Genomic DNA, 19611 nt, shown 5'->3' with positions numbered 1-19611 from the left:
CACTAAACAATCCTGTTAGGGAGGCTTATCCAAGCAAAGGGCATTCAATTGCATTTTCATTAGTAGCACTATATGGTTATTGTCCTGAAAGACAGGGCTCTTAGACTTAATCTATGTGCTTAGAGTTGAATTTTCTCAAGAACTGAATGTCAATTTTCACTACTTTCTGGCATTACAAAATCAGTTTGCCTGTAGATCAATAAAACAAAGATTTGAAGATTGAAGTAGGTCCTGCCCAGTATCACAGCTCTGCCAGTGCTGAGAGCTCTCTGAATTTTTAAGAAGTTGTGGGTTATCTAATTCTAATGATGCATATTATTAATTAGAACCTTATTTAATGAGAAAGTCACTGGCTGTCATGAACAGCAGGTGATTTACCTACCAGAAAAAAAAAAGAGTATTTTAAAACAGAAAATATGATATTTCTCTCTTCTAAGTTCTGTACAGCTCAAGAAAATGGGAAAGATGCTTAACCTCATCCCTTTTACTTTCCACAGCAATTTTCTGGAATAACAAGTCCTCCCATTAAATGAAGAGGAGAGTTTCTGCTTTCCTTGGCTTGTATCACTCATTTCTTTCCTACCTGTGGGACAAAGCAAAGCCTAAGGCAGAGTTTACCACTGGCTTACTGAAGCAAGTAGCTCTCAGACTTCTCCTTCAACCTTGACCCGAAGACAGCCATGGATTTGGGGAGCCTGAACTTGAGCCTTAATTTTTGAAAATAGGAAAGAAACTGTACCTTTCCCAAACAGTGTTTTTTAGTTTTTAGCTCATTCTCCACCTTTTTTTCTTTCCCTTCTGGGAATGTGACTCCACATTTTGTATTATATTCCCATATATTTGCACTGATTTCTGTAGGGCTGAATTTAGGTAAAACCAGGGTATATTTTACTTCATTTTTCTCCATTTATCAGTGACAAAAAGTGTTTCTACCTAACAAACAGTGCATTATAACATTAGTAATTAGTGGGTTTGTTTTTTGTACAGCTTTGCACTAAAGGCATTTCTTAGACCAGCCCTTGAAGACATCCCCAAAAGATGTTTGCACTGTTGCCAGTGATATTGAAGCAAAACTTCTGATATGCTACTTAAAAGCTGGGGAAACCTGATATTGCTCTGAATCATTCACACAGGTAAAAATAAATTTTGATTCTATACACTGCTAAGGCTGAAATAAAAAATTAAGCAAAGACTATGAATATATCCTTTGTAAAAGGAATCAGTCTAACAATGAGAAAAAGAGGAATCAATAAAACACAACTTACATGTGGCACTGATGTTTAGATTGGACTAATTCTCATAATTTGAGACTTTCACCACGGTAGTCATGTATGCATTTACTGCTCTGATAATGCAGAAGGTGAAGATATTAAGGGGAAGTCACATCCATAGTTCATGGCACCCTCAAGACTGAAGTTAGACAAATATAAACGTGCTCAGCCTTATATGACAGTAAGCATATTATGAGCTCTTGATCTTTTTTGAGCCAGATTAGGTCAGGGATGGCTTCAAATCGTTTCCATTGCATAATTCCTCATGGGCTCACTTGTGATCCACATCAAAGAACAGCACCACCAGCAGTGCTTAAAGAAGCCAGAAACAAAACTTGCACATGGTTGAGATAAAATTCCCATTAGTTTCAGATGAGTTAGGATTTTGCTGGGTTTGTGCTGCCTTTAATTAGCATTCAGAAACAATGATAGTTTCTGTTAAGCGCATGCATGTCATGCCAGCAACACTTCATTATTGAGGCCTCCGTTCATTTTTCCCCTTGTTTGAGATGTATTAAGATGGACACTGCAATTCGTGCAGGGTGAGGATTTTTTCATACAGTCATCTCAAATGAATGTAACTACAGAAGAGTAGTTACAACAAAAGAGGAGGCACAGGCTCATGTCTAATGCACAGGAGGCAGGGGGGAAGGGTGTGTCGGTATGGAAATGCAATGCCATCCTGGCAGCAGGTTCACAGTCATGGGATGTCTGAGAATCCTGACCTAATGACAAGGTCTTCAACTCCCATCTCCACTCATCCCCACCCCTTTCCCAAGGATTTCGCATCTGGAAAGCTATGCCTACCTGGAGCCTACACACATTATGGGTGTGCATCCTTCAGACTAGTTCCAAGTGCCATCCTGGGCTGTCAGCCTGAGTGGGTAGAGAACAACAAAAACTTAAAAAAGCACACGCCTCATGCAAATTAAAAACCAACCACACTTTTTCATGGCTTCTCAAAGGAAAGAAAAAAATATATTTAAACATTGACTGGACTCCCAACTTTTGGGAAAATTGTATCACTCTCTTATTCTAACTGTGATTTCCAAGGACACTAAAATACGAAAGCTATTTGGACAGTCAGACTAGAACAGGAAATACTTTTTTTTAACTAATTTAATTTGTCTTGATTTCAGAAGAGTAAGATGTCTTGACCACAGTGCTACAGAAACTAAAGCCTATTCAAACATGCTTTGGTTCTTATTGTCTTAAAACAGAAACCATGACGTACAGAAACCCCGGACGTACAGAGGAAATAAATGCAGTCAGATTGAGATCACTGGAAAACTGAAGGAGGGAAAAAACTTTCACTTTTTTTTCTTATATATTATTCTTGTATATAATTATAACAATTTGTTCTTAACTCCTTTATTTACATAGCATAAAGAAAAGTGACAATCAGCAATGCCTATTTTCAATACCATTCATTTAAAAAGTGAAAGAATGGGTATAAATCTACTGATCATAGTTGGTTTGCCCATTGTAAAATGCAGAAACTGATACAATACTACACCAGTAAAAATATTCTGAGACATAATTATCATAGACAAAACTTGAAATACAATCAATAGCTACTTTTTTTTAAAGAACAAATAAATTAGTCTGAGCTGTCCTACTAAAAATAGCTTCCTTCCATCAGTTAACTAGTGCATATAGAATTTTTATTCCCATTGAGTTTTTATGTCATCACATTGTAATGGTTTGCTGGTAATCCTTTGGCGTTAATCATGAATCCAAATTAAAATATTCATTTCTGCATTTATTTGCATTTACTGAAGTATTTTTTCTTTAATTTCATGTAAATTTCACAGCTCCTGCATTCATTTCTGAAGCCTCGTTAGCCAAAAATCAGCTTTAATATTCTCACACACGGTTGTATCAAATATGTAGAAGTGGGTTTGCAAGGGAGAAATCTCACAAAATATCACAACTAGAGAAACAGAGAAAATAGAGGAAAAATTCCAGCAGCTCAGTTTTATAGTGTTCAAGAATAGGCAACTGCAGGGGAATAGCTTTCCCATTCTTAAGAAAGGAAGGGGAGTACAATATATCATCAGCTTTAGACCCTGTATGAGAAGCCAAGTCTGGGGCCTCCTGAAAAGTGGAAATTGTATTCTCTGGTTTCTTATTACTCAAGGCTGCCTTTGGCATCACTGGCACAACTAAGGGCACTGGCTGGTTTCTGATCATTTGTCAGGCTGATACAAAAGATTTACCCTTTGTGATCAAACACCATTAAAACCACGTCTCATCCGTCACAGCTCTGAGCAAACATGCCATGGATTGACCTCACCAATCAACATCTGCTGTAACCTACTTGACCAGCACTTTTCATCATAAGATAGCCATCAAAATAATTCCTAACTTGCAGTCTGAAGCTACAAAATGAATCACACAATATTTGCGTGCCCTGTGGTCCTTTTGGCCCAGGCATTATGGCATACCAGGGTTTAATGATCTTAATAACCCCATATGGCTTGCTGAGAAATTAGATTTTCCCTTCGGTTGCAGAAGGCAATTTTCAATTATAGCAGATGGCAAAACAGTGAAGGTCTGAGAAGTCAAGAACTGACTAAGAAACCTCAGATTAGTACTTAGGCCTTATGTTGCTCAGCCTAATAATGCCAGTGGTTGAATATTTGCCCCAAATGAAAACAATCTTGAAGCAGAGCATGGCATTTGAGCAGAGCAGTCCCCCAATTACACCCGCTCTTCAGAGGGCCAGGTCCAACTGAGATATCCAGAAAGCCACAACTGCACATGGAAAAACAACCCTTGGTGTATCACATACACAGCTCAGCAACAGTTAAGACTCAATTTTATTTGAAATTGGAGAGAGTCATGCTGGACTCCAGGACAATTGAAGATGGAGATCGTCCAAAACATTTTATGAGTAACTTTCTTGATGAGACTCTATATACCCTTAAAGTTGCTTTGTTTATTTTGTTTTTCCCCCCAAGCAGGATAAAATAAATCTGCATTGAGAGCATGGGACTTTCTGTCAGCACATGAGAAAATAACAGAGAACCTTTCTATTGGAAAGATGCATTTTGCTGCTGTACTAATCCTGCTTCTGTGGTCCTCATGGCACACAGGGTTTGGGGAATGACAGACATGTGGCTTCACCCAGTTGTTCATACAGATTCTGTATGTGGATCAAGCACTAGAAAATGCGGAAGAGGTTAATGTCACCTACCCAGCAGCAAGTGACAAAAAGGATTTGGGTTCATATCTGCCTCTTTGTGACCATTCCCTGCCCAGCTGCAGTATGGCTGCTGGTGCCACAGGACTCCTCTGGAAATTGGCTCCCCAGTGAGGACACGAGTTTGCCCACCACAGGTGGAAAATCACACCTCTTCCCAAGGGGATAGCTTCCATGGCATAGGAAACCTATGACTGGTGGTGAGAGGTGCATTGGGAAGTGCCATCTGGAAAGATATTTGTGTCCTACCTCCTCTCGAAGCATTCCTGAACTTCAATCCCTGCCGTCCTTCCCTTGATCTGGAAATCGTGGATGTAAGGGTTGAGGAGAGAAAGAGGAACCAGACTTTGTGTCACATTTCTTCAATGTTATCTCTAAGTAGTACCTGAAAAATATGTACATGTTAATAAGGACTGCTGTACAGAGCTATTCAAAGTCTTTGGGGGTTAGCAAAGATTTTCCTGTGTCCTTGCAGACTCTGCTCCACAGCAGGACCCGCTGCCAATTCTCTCCCTCCCTCCCAGAAAGGCAACGCATAGAGAATGCAATAAATCTGTAAAGCTTTTTCTGCTATGCCTTTTTATGTGTTCAGTGGAAGGCAGGGTTCTCTAATGCCTCTTGCACAATTCATAGGGAGACACATGAAGTAGAAAATAGCACCTCTGTTAAGTAGTACACAATTGCTTTAGTGATGAGTTAACAGAGGGAATCTCTTATGGAGGCACAGTGGGGGGAAAATCTGAAACAGCTAAAGGCTCACGGATTTACTTCTAAATCCTCTGCATTTTTCCCAGTGACTTTTCAAACACTTACAAAAGGTTTAAAATAATTTACAATGATGAAGCTTTATGTAGTATCTGTCAGAAGAAAAGACATCTCAAAAGACATCTTGTATTGGTCAGTGTATTATAGACAGGACCAGACAGGATTCTTTAACCCTCATTATTCAGAACTTTCAGGCTAAAAATTCAATATTCAGCTAATTCTTCATTTCCTAGGTTCCTTATTTGGCACCTTTAAAATAGGACTATATTAAAGTAACTTGAGAATGGAATTCTAGTGAAATATTAAATAATCAAAAATAAGTAATACAATGATGAGATGATACACTGCAGTCAGTGGGCATTAAAATGGAGGCAGAATAAAAGCAGAGCTCAAGAAGTGCATAGATTTTTAGGCTGAAATAGAAAAACAGGAAATACAATAACTGATTGTTCTAATCTGTGGGAAGTCTGTAATTCAATGTATACTTCACTCTAAACTACTCTCCTAATCTCTTTACCTCTTCAGAAAAGGGAATAAAAAGAAAGAGAAGAATTAGCAGCACCAAATTACTTCAGCAATTGTGTTAGGCATATTACAATATACATAATAGATGAGATATTATTAATACAGAGCTATTCCATTGGGATGCTCTGAATAATATAAACCAGAAGTCTTCTTAAAAATAATTCCTTCTCGTGCAGCATTTCAAATATTTCTGTGTGCTTCAACTTTTTATTACCTTTTAAATGAGCATCATTTTCTCTGGATTCTGATGCTCAGCTCTGAGTCATAAGTTATTTCCAGGTCATCATATCAGTGACATGGTTCCTATTTTAAGGGCTGAGATCTCCTCCATTGAGGTCAAAGGCTAAATCCCCCTTGACTTTGATGATGCTATATTGCAAAAACATTTATCTACACATATGATGAGATCCTATTAAGCAAAGGGACACTTGAAAAATAAAAGCCATGATGACATACAATTCCTTGTAGAAAGAAAAGTCTGGCATCATTGAACTGTTTTGGAGTTGAGATACCTGAGAGCAGTCCTAATGACAGCAGAAAATTTGGTACTACAGCTGGAAAGCAAGTGGGCAGTACATTGTGCAAACAAGACAGGGAGTGCAGAGTATCTTCACTTGTGTTAAGATGTTTTGGGAGCTTTGAAACAAGATAGTTTTAAATATCTTTTTGTTCTGGACCAGGGAATATTCTCCTTTTTACCACCTTCACAGCTGAGGAATTGAGACCTGTATAGCACATTTATCTTATGCTTGCAATTCAAAGCAAATTACTGCTGCAAAACCTTTTAGCATGGCAGTTATATTTCACTTCACTGACAGAGAAAAGGCGTTGTGTGAAACCTTTTTTGGGAACCCACACTTCCTCCCTTCCTGTCTGTTTAAATATGAAAACATCATGAGATGGTTTATTCTGTGAACTGACAGTCCTTACCCATAGATGCCATAACTGCATTTATTTCTGATGGGTCATGCAAAAAAATCCAACTGCACAAAGAGAAGTCAAGTGTCCTCCTTCAAGTGTAAGAGGATTTGGTCCTCTTCCTTCATCCACCTAGGTTTGGTAGAAGATTGTCAGTGTTTTGTTCAGTGGTGATGGCTATATATAAGAGTTGCCTAATGATTTATCAGTTTACCAGAGAGACCCACTCTGGACTCTGCCAAATTTGTCTTGATAAGCAGTATTCCATGCAGCTACTCTTGTAGCTACATCTATGAAGCAATCCTGACCCTTTTGTCCTCCATCTTTTTTCTCTGTAATAGAGATGTTATCTAATTTTGCATATCACTTCTTTAAAAAGAGTGGCCACGGCAAGGAGGTAAAGGTGCTCCCTCCTTCAGAGACCAGAGAACTCATGCAGGGGTAAAAAGTCCCCAAGTGCAGGGTAGGGTGGGCATGGTCACAGCCAGGCATTTCGTGGAAAGAGAATGAAAATTCCTCATGGACCAATGGTTCTGAACCTGTCCAGCCATCAAGAGGCTGAAACCAAGCTCAGGAAAAAGGCCCTGTCTCCCTCACGTCTCTTCAGGTGGGTCTACTCACCACAGACACCCTTCTTCTCCCTTTACTTCTTAATACCTAGTAGCACCCAAACCACCTCACTCTTGTCCTCTGGGAGACAGAGCTTCCTCATGCCTGCTCTCACGACCCAACCAAATATTTCCACCAGCTTGTTCCAAGAGGGAGGTTTTTTTACCCTCTTCAAGGTGTCATCTTTGGTAAGCTCTCAAATTGAGGAAAAATGTTTGCAAGCTTTTGTTCATCCAAAACACATCCCTCTTAATTCCCTACAACAGCACCAGAAAGAGAAGTGGTTTAGAACACAAAGATGGCTATAAGCAAATGTGCCACCATGAGGTCCTCAGATAGAACTTAAATAAAATCTTAATATCACTGCACATGCAAATTGCAGGAAAATACCATGAGGTCGATTCCTGGCTACCATAAGGTTCAGGAATCTGGCTGTCTCTATTAGAGCTGAGCTCTTAAACCAGCCCTTGGGATCACAAAAACAGAGCTCAGCAGACTCAAACAGATGTAAGACTAGAACTATACCACAGACAATAAGCTGCCTGCTACACAGATGAAACAAAGAAAAAGGAGAAAGTTGAGGTTCAGTGTAATTATACAGGATTTATCGGGTTCATCCACAAGTATATTGGGGTTGGATCACCAGCTGTACTGATTGACACTGTTCACTGAAGATAAAAGCACTATATTGGTCTACAGCACTGGAATACATGGCTCTGCTGAACACTGGTTGACACATCACTTGCACTGACATTGTCTTTAGTGCTGTGGTGAAGAATGGCTCAGCAACTGCATCTGTGCAGTCACTCAGCACCCACCCCTGCAGCTTTACATCTCTCTGCAGAGATACTGTTTTAGCACTGAATTTTTACTTCTGATAAATCACCTAATTCCTCTCTTAACAGTCAATTATAATTGACTATTAAACCACACTGTATCTCAGGAAAGTGTGAATAACTAGGAAAAAGAAAAAGTTGCTACTCTAATTAAAGAAAGAACTCCACGCACCTCTACAAACCAGCTGGCTTTTACTCACAGGACGAGCAAGAAAAATGAGTTTATCTGCTTTAGTATTGGAGTGTATTTTTTCACTTGTTTCATCTATAGAATTATCTCATTGACTTTTTCTTGGCCTGTAAAGGCCAAACACGAATGATGTGGTGGATTGTAGCAGAGGCACTTCTTCATGTCAGTCAGATTAGAGTTAAATCCCTGTTGCATTTAGGAAGGAATTTGATAGAGACTGTGCACCTTAGGGAAAAGGCTGCGTGATTTCCAGCTTCCAGTTTTGATGCAGCAATCTGAGTTTCTTGCCACACTTGCTGTCTTAACATTGGGCAATAAGATTGAAAGGAAAACCATAGGCTGACGAGTACATCTTTCATTTGCATACTCCAATTGCTGTAATGGGGAGAGAGTTGATGCCTTCTTCCTCCCCCCACACCCCCAGTGTCTGAAAAAAGATAACAGGACAAACACTGTATTATTTTTAAGAGAAGATGTCAAGATGAAAAAATGAAAACGTCAAAAAAGGGGCTGATATACGGCATTACTTAAAGACTGTTTTGTTGAGAAAAACTGACCAAATGATTTACGAAAGGCTTTTAACAGGGCAGTCTTTGGATTACAGTGAAGATGAAAAATAAATGAAAATCTATTTCAAGTTTACTTTAGCCTAGTCATTTGACAGATGAGGGCAAAACCTGGCAAGAACACAAGTTTTAATCTTCAGTTGTAGTGACTTTATTTGCAGTTTTGCCGATTAGAAGTTTTCTCTGTGCAAAGTAAGAGCTTTTCAGAATATTTTCAGATGTTTTCTGTTGAAAGTACCTTTTCTTTTTAATGTGAAGATCCCATGAAATGCACACGAGTAAAAAGACCAAAGATGCTTCTGCTCATGGCACAAAGCACATACAGAAATGGTCCCAACCATGCTGCCACCAGTGTGTCCACCACCTTCTTCCCTTCCCAATTCTCCTTTCAAGCTTCACTCTTGAAACTCATCCCTCCTAATTAATTACTGGATTAACCAGCCTAGTATCAAGATGCTCACGGCTGGAGGTGGATCTTGGAGCATGGACTTGTTCTCAGTATGCCCAGCCTGGCACATTTCTGCCTGGCCAGATGGGCCCACCATCTGCTCCTATTTGAAGGAAAACTTCCTGGAATTAGGGTTTTCCACTTAACCTTTGTACAAGTCCTTTGTTTCCTCTTTTCCTTTTTTTTTTTATTGCCTCTTCACCAAAATCACCTGAAACACATCAGAGTCAGATTTAAAAGCAGGGGCAGCTCCTCACAGCTTTGGTGCACACCTGGTGTTAAATGAGCACTGCTCTGCACAAAGGCCACTGAACTGGAGCATCAGCACAGCAAAGGGCTACTTTGGGGGAAAGCAGGAATACAGCAGAAATTATTTCTAGAGTATAGACTACAGAGAGTGTAGCAAAATCAAACCAAACTCCAGGAGTCAAAGGTAGCCTTCTGCTGTTTGCTCATGCTATTTAGGGCATGCTATATTATTTTTCAGTATAGAATTTATAGACCAAGAGAAGCAGTTGATCTCTTTGAGACACGTTTAAAAAAAAATCAAGATGGAAAAATGAAGAGCTGATATCTAATTCTATGAAAATCTGCCACAGTTCTATATTTATTATAAGCCTATCCCAGTACATCCTGCTCAAAGTCTTACAGAAAATGTGTTGCTAACTACCAGGGAATCATTGATTTTTTTTAATTTGTTCCCCTCACAATGTTATTGCTTAGCTGTGGTAGAAGCCATAACTTGGAGAGGGGGGTGAAAATGAAAAAAAAAAATCAATATTACTATTATCAACTGTTGACTACAGTTTACAGCAGCAATAATCTTTAGAACAGCTTACAGAGTCACCAGTTGTCATCTACATAAAGTATTACTGTTTTGGTCAAATCATTAAATGATATTATTTGATGATTTGGTCATTTTGATTTTGAATTAAGTTTTGGTTACCATCAGTATTGTCTAAACTTCAGATCTAAATTATGTTTGGCTGAGAGCTGCAGTGTTTGCTGTTGGCATTATCTTTTCGTTGCTGCTAAGAGTGATTCATTCCCTCATTAAGAGCAACTAATTTTTAACATCCTGTGCTCATTCTCACATTGTATTAGTTCAGTATTTAGATGTTCTCCCAGTCACTAAGGCCTGTCCTTCCTCCAGTAACGCCTTAGGTTACGAGATCATTTGTCATTGGTTTTACACACACACACACACAGCCCTTCTTCCCAGGGAGGTAGTTCCTGCAATGATGCTTTCTCTTAATACAATTTTCTGAGTGTTTTTTCTTTCAGATGCTGGACTGTGAAAGCACAGTTCTAAGATGCTTCCTAGTTCCTTAGGATGGTCTTCAGCACAACTGCATCTCCACAGCACAAAGCAGCTCTGCTCATACAGAGTAAAGCTTTACTGCGCCAGAACAGAAATGTCCTTATTTATCTAATTACTTGCAAATGCAGATGTTACCATCCAGAGCTTCAGGCCTTCTTTCGTGTGCCTTGGAGAAAGAGTTAATTTGATTCACCAGGCTACAGCATCTTGGAGATACTTTTAGGTTTTAATGTATTTTAAAAGCCCCTTCTGAAGTCCACTTTCATACAGTCCATGAGTGCTGAACACATTGAGAAAAGACAGTATTTGGACCTCTAAAATGCACCAGTTTTTTCCATAAATGGGAATTTATAGCTGAATGTGTTTACATATATATTCATGCCATAGTTTCAAGATGATGAATAAACTTTAATAAATGATCTGGCTAGAAAAAGGATTAGTTCTGTAGTTATTAATATACTGAAATCATAAAGGCAATAGTTTGTTATGCTAACATGATATTCAAAACTCTCAGTGAGGAAACAAAAGCCAGTTTGCAAGTTTTCATTGTAATAGAATATAGTGTTAATCTCTTTGTTGATGTTCTAAGTTAAATACCTTATAAAACATGTATGTAGTGATAAATACTAAACTCTGCATCCTAGAACAAGGCCTATGTAGCTTTTTTCCATGCCCTGAAGTGCTGCCGACCAGGGAAACCAGTCACTTGCTGGAGATCTCACAGGTGGAACTAATTAGATGTAGGAGCTGTCACTCCTGCCTTCCCCTTGCCCCCCTCAGAAGGCCACCCTGCCTGCCCATCTAGCTGCTGAGCTTCTGCTATTTTTGTCCTTCCATCTTTTTCTGACATTGACTTAAAACCTGTAACTTGTTACACCTGTAACTGCATCTGTTAAAGTTAAGGTCCAAGAAACATGTTAAGGTCCATCCACATAGAACCTATCCCTTGTGCAGAAAGTATTTCAGAATCTTCCAAGTTAATGTTAAATACATTCTAGATGCACAGTTTCTCCAGGTAGATGGATCAGACACCTGACACTCATGTGAGCAGAGGAAGGGCTTAACTTGAAATTGTACTCTAGCAGTTTTGCTTATGTTATGATCATCAAAACCCTAATAAAATTGCATTTATGATACACCTAAATAAAAATTTTATTAATGTTTGTCTGTATATCACAGCTGTTGAGAGAGAGTCCATATAACATTTGAGATATAATGTTGAGTTGTATAGAATAAGTGCATACAATATGTCTTAAAACTGTGACTCTTAGTATCTTCTAATGATTTAAGAAATAAAAATTTAAACACATCCATCTCTCTTATCTTTTAAAGGAACATTATTCCAAACCCAACTTCTCTCCAGAATCACCTGCACCAAGCTGCTTGATTTTGGTGCTTACAGAGATATTCTGGAGCTGCAAGGCACTGCTCGTGGCTCTCTAATGGATTCTCTACATCCCTTTCATTCCAGCTCTCAGTAGTAAGGATATCATCTTATATCCAGGCTTTTCCAAAATCAGTGGGAGTTTTGTGTTGGCTTTGTGTACATGATCTCATGTGCAGCAGAGTTCCAATCCTCCTGGTTGTCACAACATGAATAATCCCAATTATATCCCTGGTCGTGGTTAGGCAAATGCATGTAGGAACACTCACTGGTTCTTGGGCACAGGGGTGAGCCCTGATCAGCAATCAGGGCTGTGCTGGGGTAAAAGCTACGTGCACAAAGGCATCTTTCACTCTCTGGTTTCCCTGTAACCCTGGGCAGAAGCTCAGATGTGCTCCAAATACATGATGGGGAGGGGGGGTGGGGAAAGAGAGAGAAGAAAAAAATAATCAGGATCTCAGGGTACACTGTGTTATGCTGCAAAATTTAGCCTGTGTGCAGCTGATGAGATTGCTGGTGTGAACGGGAACTGCTGGCAGGAGGAAAGCCGGCAGGAGGAAGCTCCGCTTGTGTGCTTGCACTGATGCTGCCAAAAACTTAAACTTTCACTATACAACAGAAGTTTTTAACCACTGAAAGAAATGCATGAGGAAATGCCATGGTGCCATGGTAACTTGCTATGTATCACCATTACTACTAATATTGGACACTTACAAGGACTGTTCAGCTGAAGACCACAAGTTATATCACAAAATATTTCACAAATCATTAGGTAACTAATGGCAGAGCAGCCAGTGTGAATTAGGCAAGAGACTGAAAGGGTCACTTTGCTCATCCTTTGAGATGGATGCTTATGGTACAGGTCTGAAGCTGTTAAAATAGCAGCGAAACAGTTAGTACAGGGGGTAGAAGAAGACATTATCCAAGCGGACAAGCAGAGTTGCAGAGAGGATCTGGAAAGATAAACTTCAATTTTCTGTGCAGGACTTCTGCCAAAGACACCAAGACAAGCACTTTTCCTTCATCAGAACACACATTGAGATTATGTCAAAGCAATCTCCACCGGCTTACACTCCTTAGTACAGGCAGAAGAAATCAGCTCCCCAAGTAAGGAAACCCGTTTGTCTAAATTTCATAAGAAATGCAATTTCAGATACACCTGGAATATTTCACTTGGGTGTAAAACCCTCAGAGAGAAATCGTCATCATCAGGTGAGGTTCACTGCTCAGCCAGATGTTTCAGACAGGTGAGGAATCCTTTCCAGGATATTTTCAAACCCCCAGATTCACCAGTATCCCATCAGGTGAAATGATAGAAGGGGAATTTTTTGGGATGTTGGGGAGGAAAGAAGGGTTTCCCCTACAAGTCAGGTTGAAGATTCTTAAAATAATAATGGTAATAAGTTTGTTTAAAAATACATATTAAAAAACTGAGCTTTCTTAAGAAGTAATACAAATAAATGGCCATATTTGAGAAGATAGTATAAACCAAGAAGGTGTTTATAAATATGATTTCAAAAATAAATACAAAATTGTGATTGGTGTCGCTGCAGATAAGCAATCAGTAAGTTTACTATATCGGCAGGCAAGAGGGAATGCTGTCAGACTTTTTTCCCCACACTGAGTAGCTTTCAGGAAACTAGATGATTTTAAATGAGATTATGTATTTTGCAAAGGAGAGGAACATTCTGACAGACTGACTCCAGAGTGGTTCCAAAAGCAGTGACTATAGCAGTGTTCAGAGTTTAGCCTAGTTTAACATAGTGTTATAGCAACTGTGCAGAACTGCTTCTGCAGATTGTGTTAAACTAAGCTTAGCACTACTTCTGTCATCTCTCTGGAGTCACTGGTCTTAAACTCCACTCATGATGCAGAATGTACTCTGCTCATTACAGACAGCCCATGGCATACAGATATGCAGTTGCACTCTCTGGAAATACAAACTTGGGGTTTTTTAGCATAAGCCATCATTTATTTATGTTTGGGTTTTTTTAAAAAGAGCGTGGTCATCTATTCCCTTTTCTGTTTTTAAGTATCTCTTGCCTTCCTGCCCCCTCATGTGATTTTTAAGTAATTGCATAGTGCATGAGAAACACCTAGAGCAGTGTTTGGGTATGTGAACAGAAGTGGCTTTGGTTGAGAGCAGCTCAGCTTGGCACAAGCAGCATGGATAATCACATTTAACTCAGCCTACCTATCAAGCTGAGATCCCCTGAGATTTTGTCTCTGAAGACATGCCAGACCGAATTCCTCGGTTCAGAGAAAGTCGTAGGTTAGAGCAGGGTCAGCTGTAATTTAAGCATCTCTCAAGTTCCTCTGTGTGCAATTTTCACTCACACAGCCCAGTATCAGGAGAATAAGCATAGGAAGGAGTATAAATGCAAGGACGTCTGAATTAATGTAAGGAGTCTGATATCTGCATCTCTTCTGAATTTTGTCAGCTGCACAGCGGTTCCTCTGGGATGGCACTGTGATAGGATGCCACCATGTAGAGTGCAGCCTAAGGCCATTTGGCATTGTAAAGCAATCCCAGAAACACCACTGTGGGGTCACAGCATCTGCAAACGATGAATTCCGAAGTGCTGCAACCGCTTTCACTGAAGTGTCAGTTAGTAAATATATTTCTCCTCTTTTGGTATCTCTGATGTTAGAAGACTGCTCTTGACAAGCACAGTAAAGATTTAAACCTCAGCAGGGAGAAAATCTATTTGAGTTGAAAGACCGTCTTGGCCTTTGAATAAATGGGCATCAAATGTGTGGTATATAAATTTAGTCTGGAAGTTACCAGGAAGTTTTAGGCATTAGAAGGCATTTAGCCTTAGGATCAGTCCGCAACAGCAGCAACTGGAAGCGTCCTGCCAAAGGACTAGAGTTCTAGAAAAGGAACATGCACCCAAGGGTGAGCCTTAAAGCTCCTGGAGAAAGTTACCAGAGCATACACATTCAGGTCCCCAAGCCCAAGGGCCCTGGTCCCACAGCTGCCTGTTATGCAGCAGCAGGAAAAGGTCTAACCAGATGAGCAATAAGGCATGAAAGCAATTTTTCTTCTTTACTCCATCAGTGCAGGCTATTGCTGACACTGAATAGCCTTGAACCAGTAGTAAGGTGAAAATGTGTAACTTACAGAAAAACACCTATTTCCTTTGAAACTGGAGGTTTAGACCTGCTGCACTGAAGGTGTTTTGTCCCTTTTTCTCATTAAACTGTATAGCTCTCATCTTTCTGCTAATGAAAATGCCGTGCTGATTTAACAGTGTCACTGTGTTCTGTGAAAAGCTTAAGATAGCTCTTTTATCACCAGCTAGAACACCAGTGACTTGAAATTAGTTGTATACATGGAGGGAAAAACAGACTGTCCTTCTGCCAGAACAAACAACTCATCTTCATCTGACTGCATAGAGTAGGGGTAAGCAATCCGTAAGAAGGAAGAAGTTTTAGGATCTTAATAGCTGTGGGATGGCTGACTCAGCTTTTTGACATTCCTATTAAAAAAAAAAAATAATAATAATCTAGAAAGCTTGTCAGCTGAAAAGCAAACTAGGTCTGCAAGGAGTAAACATCAGCCCTCCAAAGAGTTCAGGTCTGTGTCCCCTTTTAGTCAGGCTTGAAAAGGTAGTGTGACAAAGCAAGGTGAATTATTTGAGCTAGTTTGTATGTCTGGGTTTGTTTTATGAAGTGTATAGTTGTCTTAAGGAAAGATGTGTAAATCCTGGGGTTGGGTATACCAGCTGCCTGCCTTTGCCCACACCTGCCTCCGTGCTACCTTCCTCTGCATCCTGCCTGGGTATCCTTGTGGGAGAGCAGGAAAGTTTATCTTCTGTCTCTATCCTAATTGTTTCAGTTTTTCTAAACTGAAAAAAAAATCCAATTTGACCAAAAGGAAAAAAGAAAACCCTGTTGTCATAGCAACAGAAACCCTCCACCCCACCTGCAAAAACAGACAGTCCCTCGGGGCCTCAGGGCTCACCAACAGGGAGAGGGAGCACTCCCACAGCTGGGCAGGGTTAATTTTACACTATTATTTCAGGAGCTGCCAGGGTCAGAGCCCACTGACCCCCCAGGAGTGAGGGCTGCAAAGCAGTGATTCTTACACCCAGTGCCCGGTGGACACATGGCCCAGAACCAGGAATGAAACAGGATTTGTTTTTCCCACACCCATGGAAGGGATGCAAGAGCTTCTGCTGGTGATCTCCATCCTCCCCACAGGAGCACTTCACAAACTGGATCTAAGAGAGCAGCTCTGGAGAGTGCTGGGATCAGTCAAAGCCCAAAGGAAAGCCCACATGGCCTATTATTAATTTTGACACCAACATACGATGTTAGTCCGTGTCTAAAATTTGCCAGTATCTCAGTGCCACACACTTTATCACCTGAGACTGTCCAAGTGTCAAACAGCAGCTTACTGTCACATCAGATGCAAGAGGCAGCCTTCAGTGCTAGTTTTTCCGCACCCCCTGCCAGAAGTAAATCCAAACATTGGCAGCACAAGGTCTGTCCCAAACTCAGGTAGCATGAGGTAGAACAGGAAACAGGAGAGCAGAGCAAATCCAGAACAAACACGGACCATGTACCTCTGAATGTTTCATTACACGTTTGTTACCAGCAGTTCACCCCACCCATCCCATCCCTTCTCCAAACAGCTCTGCTGTGAAGACAACATTGGCACAGGGTCCTCCCATTCCTCCTGGGATTTGTACAGCACACCCAGCCTGTTTTCTACCAGGTCATGGAGAGCCCAAGGTCTTGCTGGACTTAGTGACCAGTTTCCTTGAGCATCCCCTGTCGTTTTAAAAGCCTTGTCGTTTCCCTGTGCATCGCTCAGCTCACATTTGGAAGGCAATTTCTGTGTCCTTATGTGGCACTTGCCATTAAATGAGGAACATTTGTTATCACAGCAGAGCAATTTCAATATCACGAAGAAAGTTGTTACTCGCACGCAACCATGGGACAGATAATAATAAATACAATAAATGTATTCTAAATACAAGGGCCATTTTCCTGGCAGGAAACTTATTTCTGCTTTCTAGCAATGGGCTCATGACCCAGAAACTTCAGCAAAGGCGGCAAGTGTATCCCATCACCAACCTGGGAGGGTTTGGCAGGACAGAAGTGTTTTATACAGCTTCCCAGTGCATTTAAGGCTCCCTAGTGAAGTGTTCAAAAGGAAGTTCTAGTCAGTCCTCCGCAGGAATTAGCAACATCAAGATGTTATGCATATATAACAATCTTTTGCCCGTTTTGGAGCTAGTCTACGCACAAGTAAAACCAGACATAAACAATTTCATACCTGTTCAGTATTCTGAAGTGCTCTTTATCATTGACCAGGTAATGGTTTCCAAATGCCTCCATAACATAAAAGTAATGAGAGCACACTTAATTATGATATATGAAGATATTTAAAAATCAACTGTTCATATTTTGTTCACTTTTCAAATAGGATAATTGCATTAAAATTACTACCTTCTACTTACTTCAGTTATAAACATCGCTTTTATTTTCTAATCTCAGAAGAAAATAAGAATGTCAGCCAGAAGAGAGCAGCAGCTTGTTTTGCATTTTGTATCTCGGGCTCAGTATGATTGTGTTAGAGATCTCAAATACCCAGGTGTGTGCATCAGAGTTGTTCTAAATAGGAATATTAAAGTTCCTGTTAATCTGAAAACAGAGCTATACTTACCCTTTCCAAACAGTAGGTCTACACAGGATTGACATCACAGTGCAGTGGCTGAGGGCCTCTATTAGTACCACTTACTGCAGATCCAGGTGAGTTCACTTGAAGTAGGGAGCAAAGGTAATTTTCAGCCATTTATCAGCCTCTTGATCTTAGCAGCAATTAAGGCTGAATAGCATAGGAGAGTGAAAGTTACTCTAATGTGCATGGACTGTGATTATTCCTGAGGCTCTGCCATCTGCAGGGAAATCCTCCTCTCCCCTTCTGGGCTTCTCTCCTTTCTCTGCAGCTCAAGGAGAGCAGCCAAGGATTAATGAGCTGACCTTGAGTCCCGCCCTCACATATTTCCAGTATTTACAACAGTAAATGAACACACAAGTTTTTAGCAACAACATTAATTTCTTTTCTTCTTTGGAAATGTAGCACTTTGGTGCATTCCAGAAAATTCTGCCTATTTCTATACCTACACCATCCATTTCCTTGTCACAGACCTGCGTGGCTGCTGTGAAGTATTTGGCTGGGCACTGGCTGTTGGTGTCAGCAGCCGTCACGCACCAAAAGCTGCCTTTGTCTCATGCACAGTCCTGTGCATGTCTGGAGATGGGCTGAGGGAGACGGTTCAGGATCTCTGGTCTGCTCTTCACTGGCACTTATAGAAATATATCTTATTATTCTGCACCACCAAGTGGCCAGATTGAGCAGGGATTGCAGAACACCTTTGGATCCAGGCTTACTACATCACCCAGATGGGTTTGGTTATGCTGTGGAAGTTCATACTGGCCCAAACTAGCATCTAGGAAATAAAAACATTAGAATATAAAGTCATATTTTGAACATCCCCTAAGGCGTTTTCAGAGGTGTGTTGTCAGAACTGCTTCAGTTCTCATATCAGACAGAGTTCTTTGGTGGGCTGCACACCTGAAACTCAGGCATATTTTAAGTATTTCAAATTCAGTGGTGGATGGTTCTGTAAATACAAGGCAAATACTTCTGAGTACCAATGAATAGTTGTGCCAGAAGTAGGAAGAATGCATATATCTTTGTGCTTTACCATTAGAGATTAATCCCACTATCTTTAAAAACTGAAAAAAAAAAAAATGGCATTTCACACAGAAAGATGCATTACATGGTCTAAATAAGAGCTATTTTCCCATTTTTTTGTACCTTATATTTCTTGTGCTCAGGAGGATTCACAGTTGAACTCCTATGTAGTCACCCTCAAGGTACAAAGAGTGAGGTCTGTTGCTGATCAACACTGCTTGTTCAAAATCCCCCCATGATATAACAGCTGATTCCAATGCACGACATTACATATCATGTTTAATATATGATATTGATACTGGAACAGGGCAGGGAGTGGTCCCTCATTCTGGTTTTGGGAATATCAGATTATGTATCAGAAGATTTCTTCTTTCAAGATGTTAATGAGTTGGGTCACCAGCTGAGAATCTTAAATAATAATTTCATAAATAGTATTTCCTTAGTACTTTACTTAAATCTTATTTCAGAGTATCTTACAGGCTCATCAATCTCGTACTGGAAATCTTTGTTACCTGGATTTCCATGGGCCATATAGAGAGGTATTCACTGGGAATCAGGACCCAGCTCAGTGCTTTAAGCCTTCACATATTTCAGTGGGAGCCAGGATTTTAACCTGCCTAAATACCTCAAGCGGTCCCTTGTTTTTCGAACGTTCAAATTCCTAAATATTTTTCAATGCCCAGCTCTGTAATTGTATTCAGGCACTGTAATTTCACCTTTGTTCCAGTGTCTGGAAATTCACAGTTCCCTATTGCACATCATGTTGGTTCTGTGCATTGAGACCCGGAGACCTGCAACGAAAAGTCTCTTACTTGGGCACATTTGGGGTTGGACACAGACCATACACACAGAGCCTTAATC

At 40.3% G+C, this 19611-nt stretch overlaps 1 protein-coding gene across 1 annotated transcript in view; it reads left to right on the top strand.

Moving 5' to 3' along the window:
• Positions 1-19611, top strand: part of SPATA16 (spermatogenesis associated 16) — a 68171-nt gene that overhangs the window by 15509 nt on the left and 33051 nt on the right. Inside the window, 3 exon segments of the mRNA XM_064665589.1 lie at positions 1001-1091; positions 1093-1133; positions 11987-12076. Of these exon segments, the coding sequence (XP_064521659.1) occupies positions 1001-1091; positions 1093-1133; positions 11987-12076 (222 nt within the window).

This window comes from Pseudopipra pipra, chromosome 10, assembly GCF_036250125.1.
Source record: "Pseudopipra pipra isolate bDixPip1 chromosome 10, bDixPip1.hap1, whole genome shotgun sequence".
Taxonomy (NCBI): Eukaryota; Metazoa; Chordata; class Aves; order Passeriformes; family Pipridae; genus Pseudopipra; species Pseudopipra pipra.
This window is presented reverse-complemented; position numbering and strand designations above follow the sequence as displayed.